The 14127-nt window shown below is 47.3% G+C and overlaps 2 protein-coding genes across 2 annotated transcripts; both read right to left on the bottom strand.

The window, feature by feature from the left end:
- Positions 1-8653: 8653 nt before the first annotated feature.
- Positions 8654-10555, bottom strand: LOC123185532 (E3 ubiquitin-protein ligase ATL6). Its single transcript, XM_044597403.1, has one exon. The coding sequence runs from the start codon at positions 9999-10001 to the stop codon at positions 8859-8861; it is 1143 nt and encodes a 380-aa protein (XP_044453338.1). The 5' UTR covers positions 10002-10555; the 3' UTR covers positions 8654-8858.
- Positions 10556-11167: 612 nt separating this feature from the next.
- Positions 11168-13735, bottom strand: LOC123189362 (pentatricopeptide repeat-containing protein At5g09450, mitochondrial). The gene is made up of 2 exons (XM_044601760.1): positions 13304-13735; positions 11168-12265 (listed from the first exon to the last, which is right to left on the bottom strand). Exons 1-2 carry the CDS (start codon positions 13655-13657, stop codon positions 11360-11362), a joined length of 1260 nt encoding a protein of 419 aa, XP_044457695.1. The 5' UTR covers positions 13658-13735; the 3' UTR covers positions 11168-11359.
- Between the last annotated feature and the right edge of the window lie 392 nt (positions 13736-14127).

Raw genomic sequence — 14127 nt, 5'->3', positions numbered from 1 at the left:
TGCGGTTGGAAGGTTGTACATATATCCTAACTTTGGGAATTTGCATCAACGATCTCCGTCAATTCTTCTTCCACTGCACTCCGATTCGGATTAGATCTAACCTTGTGTGCATCCTCATAGTGGTCCTGGGTTGGTGCATAGGACGAAAAAAATTGTTTTCTGTTGCGTTACCCTACAGTTCACTGACGAGCACGACGAGCGGCATCAATCGTACTTCGGCGCACCAGTGCCCTGTGCTCCAGGGCATCCACATTACACGCATGCTCCAGCGTAGGAGCCGCCTTGCGGGCCAGTGATGATGGAGTAGGTGGCCAAGGAGGAGGGTGATGCCTATAAGAAGGCCCTCGCGGACCCCAACTCGACGAGTTCGCCATGTGGCCTGGCTGCCACTACCGTGACCAAGCCGGAGTGCAGGTTGCCACACCCAAACCGAGCCGGAGTATGAGCCATGGCCACTGGTGGTCGTGGACGTCCACGGCCCCATGGACGCCAGTGTGGCTGTCGTGCACACCCATGCGGGTGGCGCGGAGCAGCAGCAACCGAAGCAGCAAGAGGCGCCCACTACGCCACCGCCCGCGTCTACGGTAGTATCGTGGCCGGCTCCGGTCTTTATCGACTTCACCGGCGAGGACAACGTGGACGGCCACTAGATTTATATTTTACTTATTATGTTAAATTAATGTACTGACTTATGTTTGATGGTAATGTATTTTTTTAGGTGTAGCAATGAATATATTTTTAATTCGCAAATTGGTCAAAATCTGAAATGTGACCCGATGCATTGAGCGCATCTATGGGCCAGTGCACATGGCCAAACTTTGGTGTCCGCCTAGTCGTCCCAAGCGGATAAATTATGTTTCTGTTTGGATCGGCCCGTTTAAGTTGCCCTTGCAAAAGCCGCTCTGGGGTGTCTCATTTCTTTGTTCGGGCATCTTTCTGGAATTTCCTAACGGACGCTCGCTGCATCGAGTTGTCGAGGCTTCGCACAGAGAGGTGAGCGACTAGCGATCAGGATGGACCGGCCCAGTTAGGAGATAGCACTGGCGCTACAGCTTCCGGTTTTGGGAACCTTCTGGAGGGTTTCTGAACGGTTTTGGGAACCTTCTAGAAGGTTCTTGAACCGGGTTTTCACTGGTTTTTTCTGTTTGCTTTTTCTTTGTTGTTTTTCCTGTTTTTTCTTTTTCTTTCTTCGCTTTTCTGTTTCTTTATTTCATCTTTCAATTCCTTTTTCTTATCTTTTCATTTTCTTTTTGTTCACATTTCAAATTATGTTTGAGAGTTTCAAAACATCTTCCCATTACAAAATTGTTCTCCATTTCAAAATTTGTTTCAACATTCAAAAATTATTCGTGCTTCCAAATTTGTTCTCCATTTCTAAATTTGTTCTCAACATTCAAAAAATGTTCGTGCTTTCAAAAACTGTTCGAGCTTCCAAATTTGTTCTCCATTTCAAAATTGTTCTCAACATTAAAAAAAATCATGCTTTAAAAAATTGTTCGCATCATTTCAGAAATAGTTCACCTTTTAATGTTTTATTCACAAAACAACAAATATTTTGTTTAAAAAAAGTTCCCATTTCAAAAATTTGTTCACAAATACAAAAACTTTTCACATGTTTAAATTTTGTTTGCAAATGCAAAAATGTATGTGAATTTCAAAAAAATGTTCCAAATGTTGTTCACAAATTCAAAGCTGTTCAGGAAGTTCGAAAATTTGTTCACAATTTGAAAAAAAATGGTTTCAAAATTTTTTCACATATGAAAAAGAAAATCTTCTCATGTTTATTTTTTTGTTCAAAATTCAATAGTGTTTACGATTTTTTTAAAAAAATTCTTTTTTCCAAATTTTGTTCACATGTTGAAGGTTCATGTTTTTCAAAATTAGTTCGCAAATGAAAATAATGCTAGAATTTTGTAAAAGTAGTTTTAAATTTTCAAATGTATTCATTTTTTGAATTTCTTAATTTTTCTCTATAAATGTTTTGTGTTTACAATAACTAGTTGATTATTTCAAAAAATATTCTCGTATTTACTTTTTTGTTCCATTTTTTAACTTTTTTGAGTTTCCCAAATAATGTTTTCCTTTCAAAAAGTATTTTCTTTTAAAAAAAATCTTGTTTGGCATTTTTGTAAAAAAATAATCTGCCACGTATTGTAGTTCAACTGTGGTGGGTTGAGCACGCACGCCTGGACGGCATATGCCTGCGTGATGAGTTGCTCGGACTTTTGGAAAAGAGCTCCCCCAGTACAATCCAATCCACGCTTATTTGCAACGACATGCCGCGTGCACGTATTAGCTGTGTACCCGTGTAGCACAACAGCAGAATAGACCTGGCTCTGCAAACATGTTCTGCTGTACCAGGGAGGAAGCTGCCTATGTTGACCAATGCTAGTCACGGCGTTGAGGCAGGCCATCGTGTGCTCCGTGGAAAAGGGTGTCTACCGTTGATGATTGAGACATTTGATTCGTATAGTAGCAGGAGTAACATTGTCCGTCTAATCTAAACGACATCGACTTGTCGATGCCAAAAGCAAGTCATCCACCCTGAAAGAAGAACAATACGTATTATCAGAAGGGGGAAAAGAATCATCGTGCTTTCTCTTAGGAAGACGAAGAACCAGTCCACAGACACAGGTACGAGAGCGGACCATTCAATGTTGCCGCATACATCTCAACCAATGTTTAAACTAAACGAATGAAATTCATACAAACACGAAAGATTTCATCAAAGTACGGGTATAAAATAGTGCAGATCATGCATACATAGCATGCATATAGGTCTAGTACAAAAATAGTTCAAATTCAACCGATTTTTCAACAAGTTTTTTATCAACAGATCATGTCGTCCCACACATACTGCACTTTCATCTTCATCCAATAGTGTATGTAACTAAATGGTCTATCATGTGGTACATCACGGCAGCGCATATGGGCTACAAAATATTAATGCAACATTGATTTTTTTCGATAAAAGGCATTTCATTCAATTGAGATATCGAGGTGATATAGTCGCATCAAAAGAACACCCGGCCTCTGCATAACCAGATGCACACATCCAACAAGTCCAAGGTCCGAAAAGCAACAAAAAAGAAAGAGAGCTAAAAAGAAACTTAAATCCAGCCTATGACGTGGCCGATCCTATCCGAAGATCACACCGCCATCCATGAGGGTAGAAAACCTCCCTGTCCGAACGCTCCAGCCGCATAGACGCCATCATAAAAAGGTCCCTGTCCTCCGGCCTCTGCAGGATAGACCAAGTACGGAGCCATCACGTACATATATGAATAACCTGCATAGGAGATGAAACACACTTATTATTAAAAACCACATCATTCCTGGTAAGCCACAATGCCCAGCATAAGGCAGCTGCTCCCACAAGAATGTGTGCAGAAAATTGTTTTTGAATTTCCCTCAACCAGTTGCCAAACATATTACGTGCACTTCGTGGGGGGGTATAGATTTGAAGCAATGTGAACTATGGCCCAAATAGACCGAGCAAACTTACACTCAAAAAATAAGTGCCTAATAGACTCGCCATGCTGGCAGAAGACACATTTTGTGCTACCCTGCCAGTTGCGTCGTGCCAAATTATCTCTAGTTAAGATGACCCTTTTATTTAGAAACAAGAGGAATATCCTCACTTTGAGAGGTATTTTGAGCTTCCACAATTTCCTGTTATCAACCGGAACCTCGCTATGAACCAATGCATCATACATGGACTTGACTGAAAACTTGCCATTCTGATGCAATCTCCATCGGAAAATGTCCGATTCACCTGACAGCTGAATGACCTCTAGTCGTATGAGTAATTCATTCCATGCTGCCAGGCGAGGTCCTAAAAGATCCCTGCGGAAAGAAATATCCGGGTTTTCTTGTCCCAAAACTTGTTTGATCTTGACAAATTTGTGTCTGACAATTCTGTATAAGTTGGGGTATTGCACATTGAGAGGGGTGATACCTAGCCAGGTGTCCTCCCAGAATCGTACCTGTGATCCATCTCTAACCAAGAAAGTACCAAATTGGAAAAAGAATTCCTTAGCCTTCATCACCCCACTCCAAAAATGTGAATCGCCGGGTCTCCAATAAACTTGAGAAATGGCTTTGGATCGCACGTACTTGTTACGAATGATTTCCTGCCACACTCCATTCTCAGTGAGTAGTTTGTACACCCATTTACTGAGTAGAGCAATTAATCTCAAGGTCTTGGATTCCAAGTCCCCCTTGACTTTTAGGTCGACATAATACATTCCACCTAGCCAGTCGATATTTTTTGGTTTCATTATCACTTTGCCAGAAAAATCTGGATCTGAAGTAATCTAAGCGCTGAAGAACCCCTTTAGGTAGGTGGAAGAATGACAGCATATATAACACCATATTACTGAGGACGGAATTAATCAAAATTAACCGACCTCCATAAGACAAGAGTTTGGCCTTCCAACTGGCTAGACGTTTCTCAAGTCTCTCTTCCACATACTTCCACTCAGCTATAGTTAAGCGCCGATAGTGAATGGGTATCCCTAAATACCGAATTGGGAATTGCCCGATTTGGCAGCCAAAAATATCAGCATACTCAGGTGCAGATTCTGCAGCATCGCCGAAACAAAAAAGTTCACTCTTATGAAAATTAATTTTGAGACCAGAAAGTTCCTCAAAAGCACATAAAAGCAACTTGAGGTTTCTTGCTTTCTCTATATCATGATCCATGAACAAAATCGTGTCATTCGCATATTGTAGAATAGATAAGCCTTCTTCTACTAGATGAGGAATAACACCTCTGACTTGGCCGGCCATCTTAGCCCTCTCAACAAGGGTAGCTAACATATCGACCATAATGTTAAATAAAATAGGAGATGCGGGGTCCCCTTGGCGAAGCCCCTTCCTAGTCTGAAAGTAGTTGCCAACTTCGTCATCAACCTTGATGGCCACGCTCCCTCCGGACACAAAACTCTCTACCCAACGACACCATTTTTGCGAGAACCCCTTCATACGCAAGGTTTGCAACAGAAAGGGCCATTTAACTTTATCATAGACTTTTTCAAAGTCTATTTTAAGGATAACTCCATGCAACTTTTTACGGTGAAGCTCATGTACAGTTTCATGCAGTACAACAACTCCATCTAGTATGTTGTGTCCCTGCATAAATGTTGTTTGGGTGGGTTTGACCACATGGTCAGCCACCCCGTTCAACCGATTAGTTGCAACTTTAGTAAAAAAATTAAAGCTTACGTTTAGGAGACAAATCGGTCTATATTGTTGAATGCGACTAGCCTCCTTAGTCTTAGGTAAAAGGATGATTTCCCCAAAGTTTAAACGGGAAATGTCAAGCTCCTCAGCATGCAGTTCATTAAACAACTGAACCAGGTCCAACTTGATCATATCCCAGAAACATTGATAAAACTCCGTAGGAAAACCATCCGGACCTGGAGCCTTGTTGTGTTCCATCTGAAACACCGCGGTTCAAATTTTCTCCTCAGAGAATGAGGAGGTTAGGAATTCATTTTCCGCTTCTGAAACTTGAGGGATGTCATGAGTAATAGACTCGTCCATCTCAAGAGATGTATCAGCTGACGGTCCAAAAAGTTCTTTGTAATACTTAGTAATAAAGCTTCTGAGAGGTACGTCCCCCTCTATGCGGCCCTCATCCTGATCTAGAGCGAATATACGTTTCTTTCTATGTCTGCCATTGGTGAGCATTTGAAAGTATTTCGTATTATCATCACCTAGAACGAGCGAGTCTGCCTTGCAACGTTGGTACCATTTGATCTCCTCCTCGCGTAATTGGCGAGCAATCTGCTCATTGAGATTGCTTTTTTGCTCAATCTCCTCAGCAGAAAGAGACCGCACCTCCGCAATTTTATCGAGAGTATCAATTAAGGTAGATAGTCGCAATTTCTCTTTCTTATAGATGCGAGCAGTATGCTTAGCCCATCCACGAAGGAACCTTCGCAGAGCACGAATTCGATTGTTCCATCGTTGAATTGGCGTGTTACCGCGAGGTTGACGTGCCCATACTTTCTTAACCAGGTCATGGAATCCCTCTCTAGTGAGCCATCCCAGTTCAAATTTGAATTGGTGACGGTTAGCACTTGGAGTTGTCTGTCCGAAATCGGTTAACAATGAAGCGTGATCCGATAAGGACTCAATTCTTTCTAGGGCCCGTACCGAGGCTAGGAGATATTTATATTCCTAGTCGGTGGTAACGAGCACCCGGTCAAGTTTTTCAAAAGTTGGGTTTACTCGGTTATTGGCCCAGGTATACTGACGACTAGACATGGTGAGTTCCTGCAGGTCCAGGCTGTCAATAATAGCATTGAAGAGGAATGGTCACCTAGTGTCAAACCGGTCATTTTTTTTCCTGCTGATATCTAAGAATATTGAAATCCCCCCGATTAACATGGGATGGGAATTTTCTCGGCAGGTATTAACAAGTTCTTTAAGAAAAGCCGACTTGAATTCCTCCTGAGCGGCGCCATATACAGCCACCAGACTCCAGAGGAAGTTGTCTGACTTATTTCGAAGGTGAAATTTGATATGCTATTCCCCCTTCGAAGTGGACAAAAGTTCCAAATATGTGGAATGGATGCCTAGCAAAATACCCCCTAACCTCCCAGACGGCGGTAAGATGTGCCATTCGTAATCATAACCACATGAAAGGTGGTCAAGATCACGTGTTGGGAAGTCACGTTTGCTAGACTCGGTGATAGCTACAAAATCCAACGCATGATCCTTCACACAATCGGCAATGTGTTTGTGTTTAGCCAAGTCACCAAGACCTCTGCTATTCCAAAACATGCCTCTCATGACAAACCACCTTTTTGTTTGGAGACCTTTCCCATTTTAGACGTGCGCCCCTTTTTGTTTGCTGAACTAGACTTGTTCTTTCGTACTGACGCGACAAGCTCAAATAGCGTAGTGTCACGCACAATATCATCCAAGTCTACTTCAGTCGTGTCTTTAACCAGATGGGATAGGAGCTTGCCTTCATGATTGGCATCAGCATTGATTGAATGAATGCATCAATCAACGCGTTGAGCAAGAAGAACCAAAACTTAAGATCTCCTCGGCTACCACGCACAATGGTTACCTTGCCTTCAACATATCACCCGTGCCATAAAACTTGGTGAGTTGGTCTGCATGTCGTACCATCGATACGATAACGATCTCACAATGCCATCATGGACGATGTGCATGTTGTAGGGCGCAGTGAGCTTTCGTGTGTGAAATGAATCATGCACGCGCTGCTAGAATAGACCCTCTCTACTACTGCCTAAGAAATATGTGGATACAGCCAACCATGGATCACAGAACAACTTATCCTCCTTCTTACTTAAAAAAGACATGGCATTTGACCGAATACCTACCGGGCGTGGTGACCGCCATGGACGACGTCAACAGAGGGCGGAGTGTACCTGCCTACAGACGGGTGGTGGACGACGCCGTCGTGAAAGGTGAGCGGATGCGTCGGTGCTAGTTGCGAAGGTCCGGCAATGCATGTGTGCCAGCCGGAGAGGTACAACGACGACATCGGCGGAGGAGGGTGCGGATGCAAAGCAAGAGGGAGAAGGACGGATCGAAAGAAAATGAAATCAGAAGAGGCGATTTAATGGGCCGGGAGTGTCAGAGTCCTACGTAGCTGCTGTCCGGACTCCGGCAAAGCCTCCCAACGTTTTCTCTGTTTTTAGAAAAAAGTACGTCCGGATCGCTTAGCCGATACAGTCCTGCGTTGAATGGCACAACACATACAGAACGTGTTTTTCGGACGTATACATGCGGTTTTTGTTTTTCTTAACGTAGAACAGCTGCTAAATTCATCTGGGCAGGAGAAACAAGCACATGTGACGGCTACAGAAACGCATTTGGTTATTGGCATGGAGTAGCAGACGTACACATACACCCCGTTCTTCACGAGCAATGCATGATCTAGTTTGCTTCTCGTGTGGTGCGTTTCTGTTGCCGCCTTGGCCTTGGCCTTGGGTCTTCCACCACGGCACCGGGCCACGACCATGACACACGGCTCGGTCCCTCTGCTAGATCCTCCTACCACTAGCACAGACGCAGCCGCTACGCAGGCCAGGACTCGGCGGTGCCCGTGGCAACCACGCCACGTTCTTATCCGCTCACATATTTTTTTGTATGTATCGCGAAACTTATCCGCTGATTTCTTAAGCACAAGAGCCTCCCCCAAGTTGTTCCACACATGAATGAATCTCACTTCCAATTCATAGGCGTACTAAATTGACCGTGAGGGAGACAGTGGAGTGGAAATGGAGAAGAAAAGAAAAGGGGAAGATCGACCGACGCCCAGCCAAAACGGGAATCTCGCAAAGAACGATGGACAAACCGGGAATGATTAAAGAGGCATCCATCACCACACCAGCGGCGCAATCTGCTCTGCCTTACGCCTCACGCTCGCCCCTCGCCCCTCGCCGGCCACGAGAATGGGATTTGCAAATGCAAATGCTCCTCCCACTAACACCGTCTCTTAACCAAAGTTGTATTATTATTATTACTCTACTAAACAAAAATTGATCTCTTGACGAAAGGGGAGGCTGTCATCTCATCCGTAAGCGAAAAGGCGGGCGCACAAGTCCAAAAGTGAACATTCCGATTCTTCTCCCTCGCCAAAGCTTTTTATCGGATGGAGGAATCCACAGACCGAACCAAAAGTTTCACTTCGCCAGAGTCAAAGGAAACGAGAAACATCAGGCCTCACAGGAGCACACGCAAATATTTTCCTATGGCTACTAAAAAGGTGAAAAATTAAATTTATCCATACCATCAACTAAACAAATCCAAACTACACGCATTTTTCTACAGTCAAGCTCTGCACTGCAGTTCCGGTGGCGGTGTGGAGTTCATCATGGCCGCGCCGGCGCCGGCGCCGGCGAAGCGGCCCCCTTTCTGCTCGACTCGGCGTCGTCCCTTCCCCGCCGGGTGGACCCGTCCCACCCCTTCCGCACCGACCCGTCGCCTCCCCCTCGGGCCCACGACATCGTCCTCGCCAGGAACGCCTGCCACCGCCGCCCGCCGTGGCTGCTGCCGCCGCCGCCCGCGGGCCGGCCTCCGCGCACGCTCCCCTCGGGACTCGCTCCGGCGAAGTCGATCAGGCTGGTGGCGTGGCGCAGGCGGCGCGACCTCAGCACCTGCTCCCTCACGTGGTGCGGCAGCCGCAGCGTGAACCTCTCGTGGTCGCTCCGCTCCGCGGCGGCGGCCGACGCCGCGAAGAGCGAATGGCCCGTCGAGTGCGACCTCGGCAGCCTCGCCGCCCGCCGCTCGCTGCGCAGCATCTCCAGCTCCATCGCCTCCTCCTTCCGGTCATCCTCGTCGCTCTCCTCCTCCTCCTCCCGAACCGGTATCGCCACGGCGTGCGGCGGGGACGGCGAAGGCGAGGGCTGACGCCGCGCCACCTGCTCGGGCGACGGGGGCGCCACGGCGGACGGCTGCGGCGGCGGCGGCGGCTTCTCGAGGTTGGCGCGGCAGAGCGGGCACGTGATCCGCGCCTCGAGCCAGGGGTCGATGCACTCGGGGTGGAAGGCGTGCGAGCAGTGCGGCAGCAGCCGGAGGTCGTCGGCCTCCTCGAACGCCGTGAGGCACACGGCGCACTCCAGCACACCCCTGCCGATCTTGTGCTCCTTGATCTCCCTGTACTGCATGATCGGGAACGTGGCCACCACCGCCGGGTCCAGCCCGCGCTTCCCCCGCCTGGACGCCCCGGCCCCGGCCGCGGCGGCCGCCGCCCCCTGCGGCGCGGCGTTCTCGGCGAGGCGGCACTGGTTGATGTAGGCGCAGAAGAAGAGCAGGAAGAAGAAGACGCTGATGGCGACGGTGATGACCGTGGACATGGTGCGCCCGAACGGCGTGGGCCTCGGCGCCGCCGCCGCCCCGGACTGCGGCACCGGCGCCGGCGGCAAAGTCTGCGCCACGCATGATCCGGCGCCGGCGCCGAGGAGGCAGAGAAGGACGAGGAGGAGGTGTGGACGCACCTCCATCGCCGCAACCATAGAATTGTCAGCTGAGGCGGTGGTCTGCTCTACAAGAGAGAGAGAGAGAGAGCTCAGCTGGAGGCTGGCGGTGTGGTGTGCCGCTACGTTAGCGGCGGCGGCGGCGCCTAAAATCCCGAGGGAAATTCGCACCTTCCTTTCCTTTCTTTCTTGGGCAGAAATTTTCTGACGAGTGGACGCTTGCCTTTTGCTCTTGTATGCACCACACCACAGGCCCTCCCTTCACGTTTCTACATCTAGATTGATCTGCTTTGACTACTGATTTTGCCATCACACTACACTGAATGCGATGCGATTATTAATAATCGTGCCGACCGTAAATGTCATACAATTTGCCATAATTGTAGAATACACATACAGCATCATTCCAGTTTTTTAGAAAATGGTGGGTGTGGTAGCTGAGGATTGCCCAATGACGCCGAGAAATCCTTAGACAAGCTCGTCTAGATCGCGACTGGTTTTCATATGACATGGGCAAATCATGTCTTGCCGGTGCATGCTACACCTGGACTAAAGGAATGTATCTGGTGCACCCGCACTTGTGATGCTACCGGTGCACAGGATGTCATAGAATATTTTTTGAATATTTTAAAAGCACAATATGAGTCCGGTACACCGGTAGCACCACAAGCTCCGGTGCACCAGATATTTCCCTCCTGGACCAACGGTGTGGAGCATGGAGAACAACATGCTCAAGTGTGATCGAGCAGGTGATGTCATGTCGCCTGCCCGGTGGAGCAGTTGTACCGATCATATGCCACTCAGATCGTGAGCGCCACAGGATGACACGGGTGCGGTCAGTTACCAACTTCAGCTTTAGCCGTACAGTACCTGGGTAGTTGGTATCTGGGGCATGTTTATTCCTTGCTGAACTTCGTCACACCTTTTCGGTTGAACCGTGGCACGTCACGAGAAAATGTTCGACGCAGCTCTTTTTTTTTGCGGGTGAAAAGGAGATTCTCATTACTCACGGAGGCTTCTTAGCCAATGCCAAGTTTATAACAAAATCTAATCCCGAATGTAACCATACTGCAGTACGGGGAGTGCTACGGCCACGACGCAGCTTAGCAAAGCTTGCAGAACTGCCTAGCTGCTGCTACAAAGCAAAGCTTGCAGAACTGCCTAGCTGCTGCTACAAAATCGTGGCATACACCGCTGCATACATGTGGCAGAATCCTGCATGCTCTTAGTTACACTGGACCTGAAAATATATTTCTTTCCATAATGCGTCGCTGGACCTGATAATATAGTCAGATTGCATTTGCCAAAATAAAGCATAAACTGTTCTAGAGTCCATTATTCTCGTACCAAAACACAGCAGCAGGCAGCTGTTCTCGACAGAGGGCATAACATGCCACTCAGGAGCACGCGTTTGCCCTGCTCGACAGTATACAGCTCTTCTGCAACATCAGCTCTCTAAAGCTATCCGCCGTGTCGGTGAAGCCAGCAGCCAGAAGAGCATCAAACAGCCTGTTGCAGGCGGAGATGTCGAACTCTGGGACTTTCGATCGCTGCCACTGGTCGACGACCTCCGCGGCATCCTTCAGCTGCCCGCACATCAGATAGGCGGAGAGCACGCAGACATAGTTCCGGCTAGTCATTCTCTGGGAGGTCATCTGCATCGACTTCCATATGTCCTTTACCCTGTCCAGGTTGCCGAGACCGGCGTGCAAGATGACGAGGAGATCGTAGGTTATCCACTCCCTCTGGCTAATCTTCGCCTCGGTTTCCACCAGTGAACTCCCCGAGCTAACAAGCTGGCTGGCATCGACGTAGATACTAGCGAGGTTCCGGTACAGTGTCCATCCTTCGTTGGAGTTTGGATCTTTTGACATCTCATCGAGAATTCCTTTGAACGCCTCGAGATCCATGGATGCAACCGACGCGCTGATCCGGAGGTTGTATGTGAATAGGTCTGGTGAAACATTTTGCCTCTTCAATTCCTCAGCAAGAGTTGGAACCTTATCAAGCTCGCCGACAGAAATATACAAGGTCATCATTTCATTGTAGACCAGGACATCAATAGGTAGGTCTGCATCCTTCATTCTCTGAAACAGCCTCTCGGCTTTGTCTACCATCTTTGATCGAGCATATGAATGGAGGAGTGCAGTATATGCTTCCAGTGATTTGGCTGCAGGTGGAAGCTTCTCAAAAAAATCTTCAGCTGCATTAGCGCCAAAAACTTTTGTAATCAAGTCGATGCGCACCCCATAGTCGTTCTCAGATAAATCAGACTCATGATGTGTCTTCATCCACTCTGCTACCTGCAAAACTCAAAGTTAAGAACTAATGCTCTCGCCCTTTCTTCTTGTTTTTCTTGAACGAGAAATATAGCAGCCAGGGTAAAATTGTTTGATCCTGTTTATAAGCATTTCGTAGGTATTAGAATAAGCAATGCAAAGAGACAGAGAGAGAAGTGACTGTTTGGATATGAGCTTTGAGCTTTAGCCAGGTGAAAATTTAATGCCTAGCTCTTTCATGGACGGACATAACTCTTCTACTAATATAAAGACCCATTACTTAATGAAAGCAATGGCTCAGATCTATTATATACTCTTACCTCTCATGTGAAAAGAGGAGGTAAGAGGGACCATGTTAAAACTGCCCAATCTAACATCTCAAGAACAGATATCCATTCGGCGCGCTGAGTTTGTAAACAAGATAAAGTGCTCGTCATGTAGTGAAATACAAAAAAGATGGATTACCTAACTTGGCAATAAGATGGCACAGTGAGATAAATGTTTATCTGACAATAATAGCTTTGTAGTATTAAGACCCTAAACTACATGCGACACTTATTATGGATTGGAGGGAGTATTAGAATGATGCATAGCTTGAAAGGAGACTCTATATAACAGATTGGCTATATATCTTCTAAGCCAACCAAACTGCATAAAAAATTGTGTGCAACTTCACACATTTCTATACCGAAAGTGGCACACAATTTCTGAATGTGCACCTACCCTATTAACATCCAACGTGAAATAGGCGACATGGAATTTGGAAAATTTGGTCGACTTGGAATTCGGAAATAGGCAATCCCTAAAATTATTAACCAGCAGTACAACTCAGTTAAAAAACCACATCCTTTCTATTCATCAGAATAATTGGCTACCTAAAGAGTACAACTACAGAAATCAAACATCAGCAACATTTCATCACCATTTCCAAGCAAAGCACAAACAGATCGTACCACTGCGTTGCATAGGCAATAACTTAAATCTGTACCAAATCGCTCCACGAAACCCTTGCCCTAACTACGGCGCAATCAGAGGAGATCAGGGATCTGGGAGTGCGCGAACCTCGAGCGCGTGCTTGTAGCGGCGGGCGCGGCTGAGGTCGCGGGCGATGCGGCGGAGCTCCGGCGCGGGGGCGGCACGGCCCTCGCCGGCCCATTTCTCGAGCGCCTCCGTCGCGCTCCGCTTCGCCAGCCGCAGCCGGAAGATGTGGCTCCTCAAGTCGTCCTCCTCGGCTTCGACAACGACCGCGTCCTCAACGTCTGCGGGGGTGGGCGGCGCAGCGGCGGCAGGGGACAGCGTCTCCGCCGCAGAGGCGGTGCAGGAGGAGGAGGACAGCTGGCTAGGGCGGCCGACGATAGAGCGGGGGAGCGCGAGGTGCCGCGAGGCACGAGCTGCTCGGAGAAGAGCCGCCGCCATCTCGGGTGCTCTGCCGCGGCGTTCCGCGCGAGCCAACCGTGACGCCGTAGTAGCAGTGTACAGTTACAAGTCTTTTTCTTTTTGAGAGAGAGGTTTTCTTTTTTTAGAAATCTCGCCTGCTTTATTCATTCAAAGGAATTATCATATGTACAAGGTTTGGGTCATGGGGTTACCCAATCAAACATGTTTATCTATGTCTAGATTACAAGCAAACTTGACAAGATTGTGAGCATAGAAATTGAAATTCCTATGCTCGAAAACAAAAAAGCAAGAAATAAAACTGGTGCAATGATTCGTTATTTCATGTACTAATGCCGCACTAGGGCCTCCCGTCCCTCTGTTTATATCGTTCACAGCCTCTTGGCAGTCCGAGGCCACATATACCTTCTGCTCTGGAAGATCATCAGCCAAAACTAACGCTTCACGGCAAGCAAATGTCTCCGACAACAACGGATCAGTGATTCCATAGT

Source organism: Triticum aestivum, chromosome 2A (assembly GCF_018294505.1).
Source record: "Triticum aestivum cultivar Chinese Spring chromosome 2A, IWGSC CS RefSeq v2.1, whole genome shotgun sequence".
NCBI classification, from domain to species: domain Eukaryota; kingdom Viridiplantae; phylum Streptophyta; class Magnoliopsida; order Poales; family Poaceae; genus Triticum; species Triticum aestivum.
The sequence above is the reverse complement of the archived record's forward strand: the minus strand, read 5'-3'. Positions and strand labels throughout refer to the sequence as shown.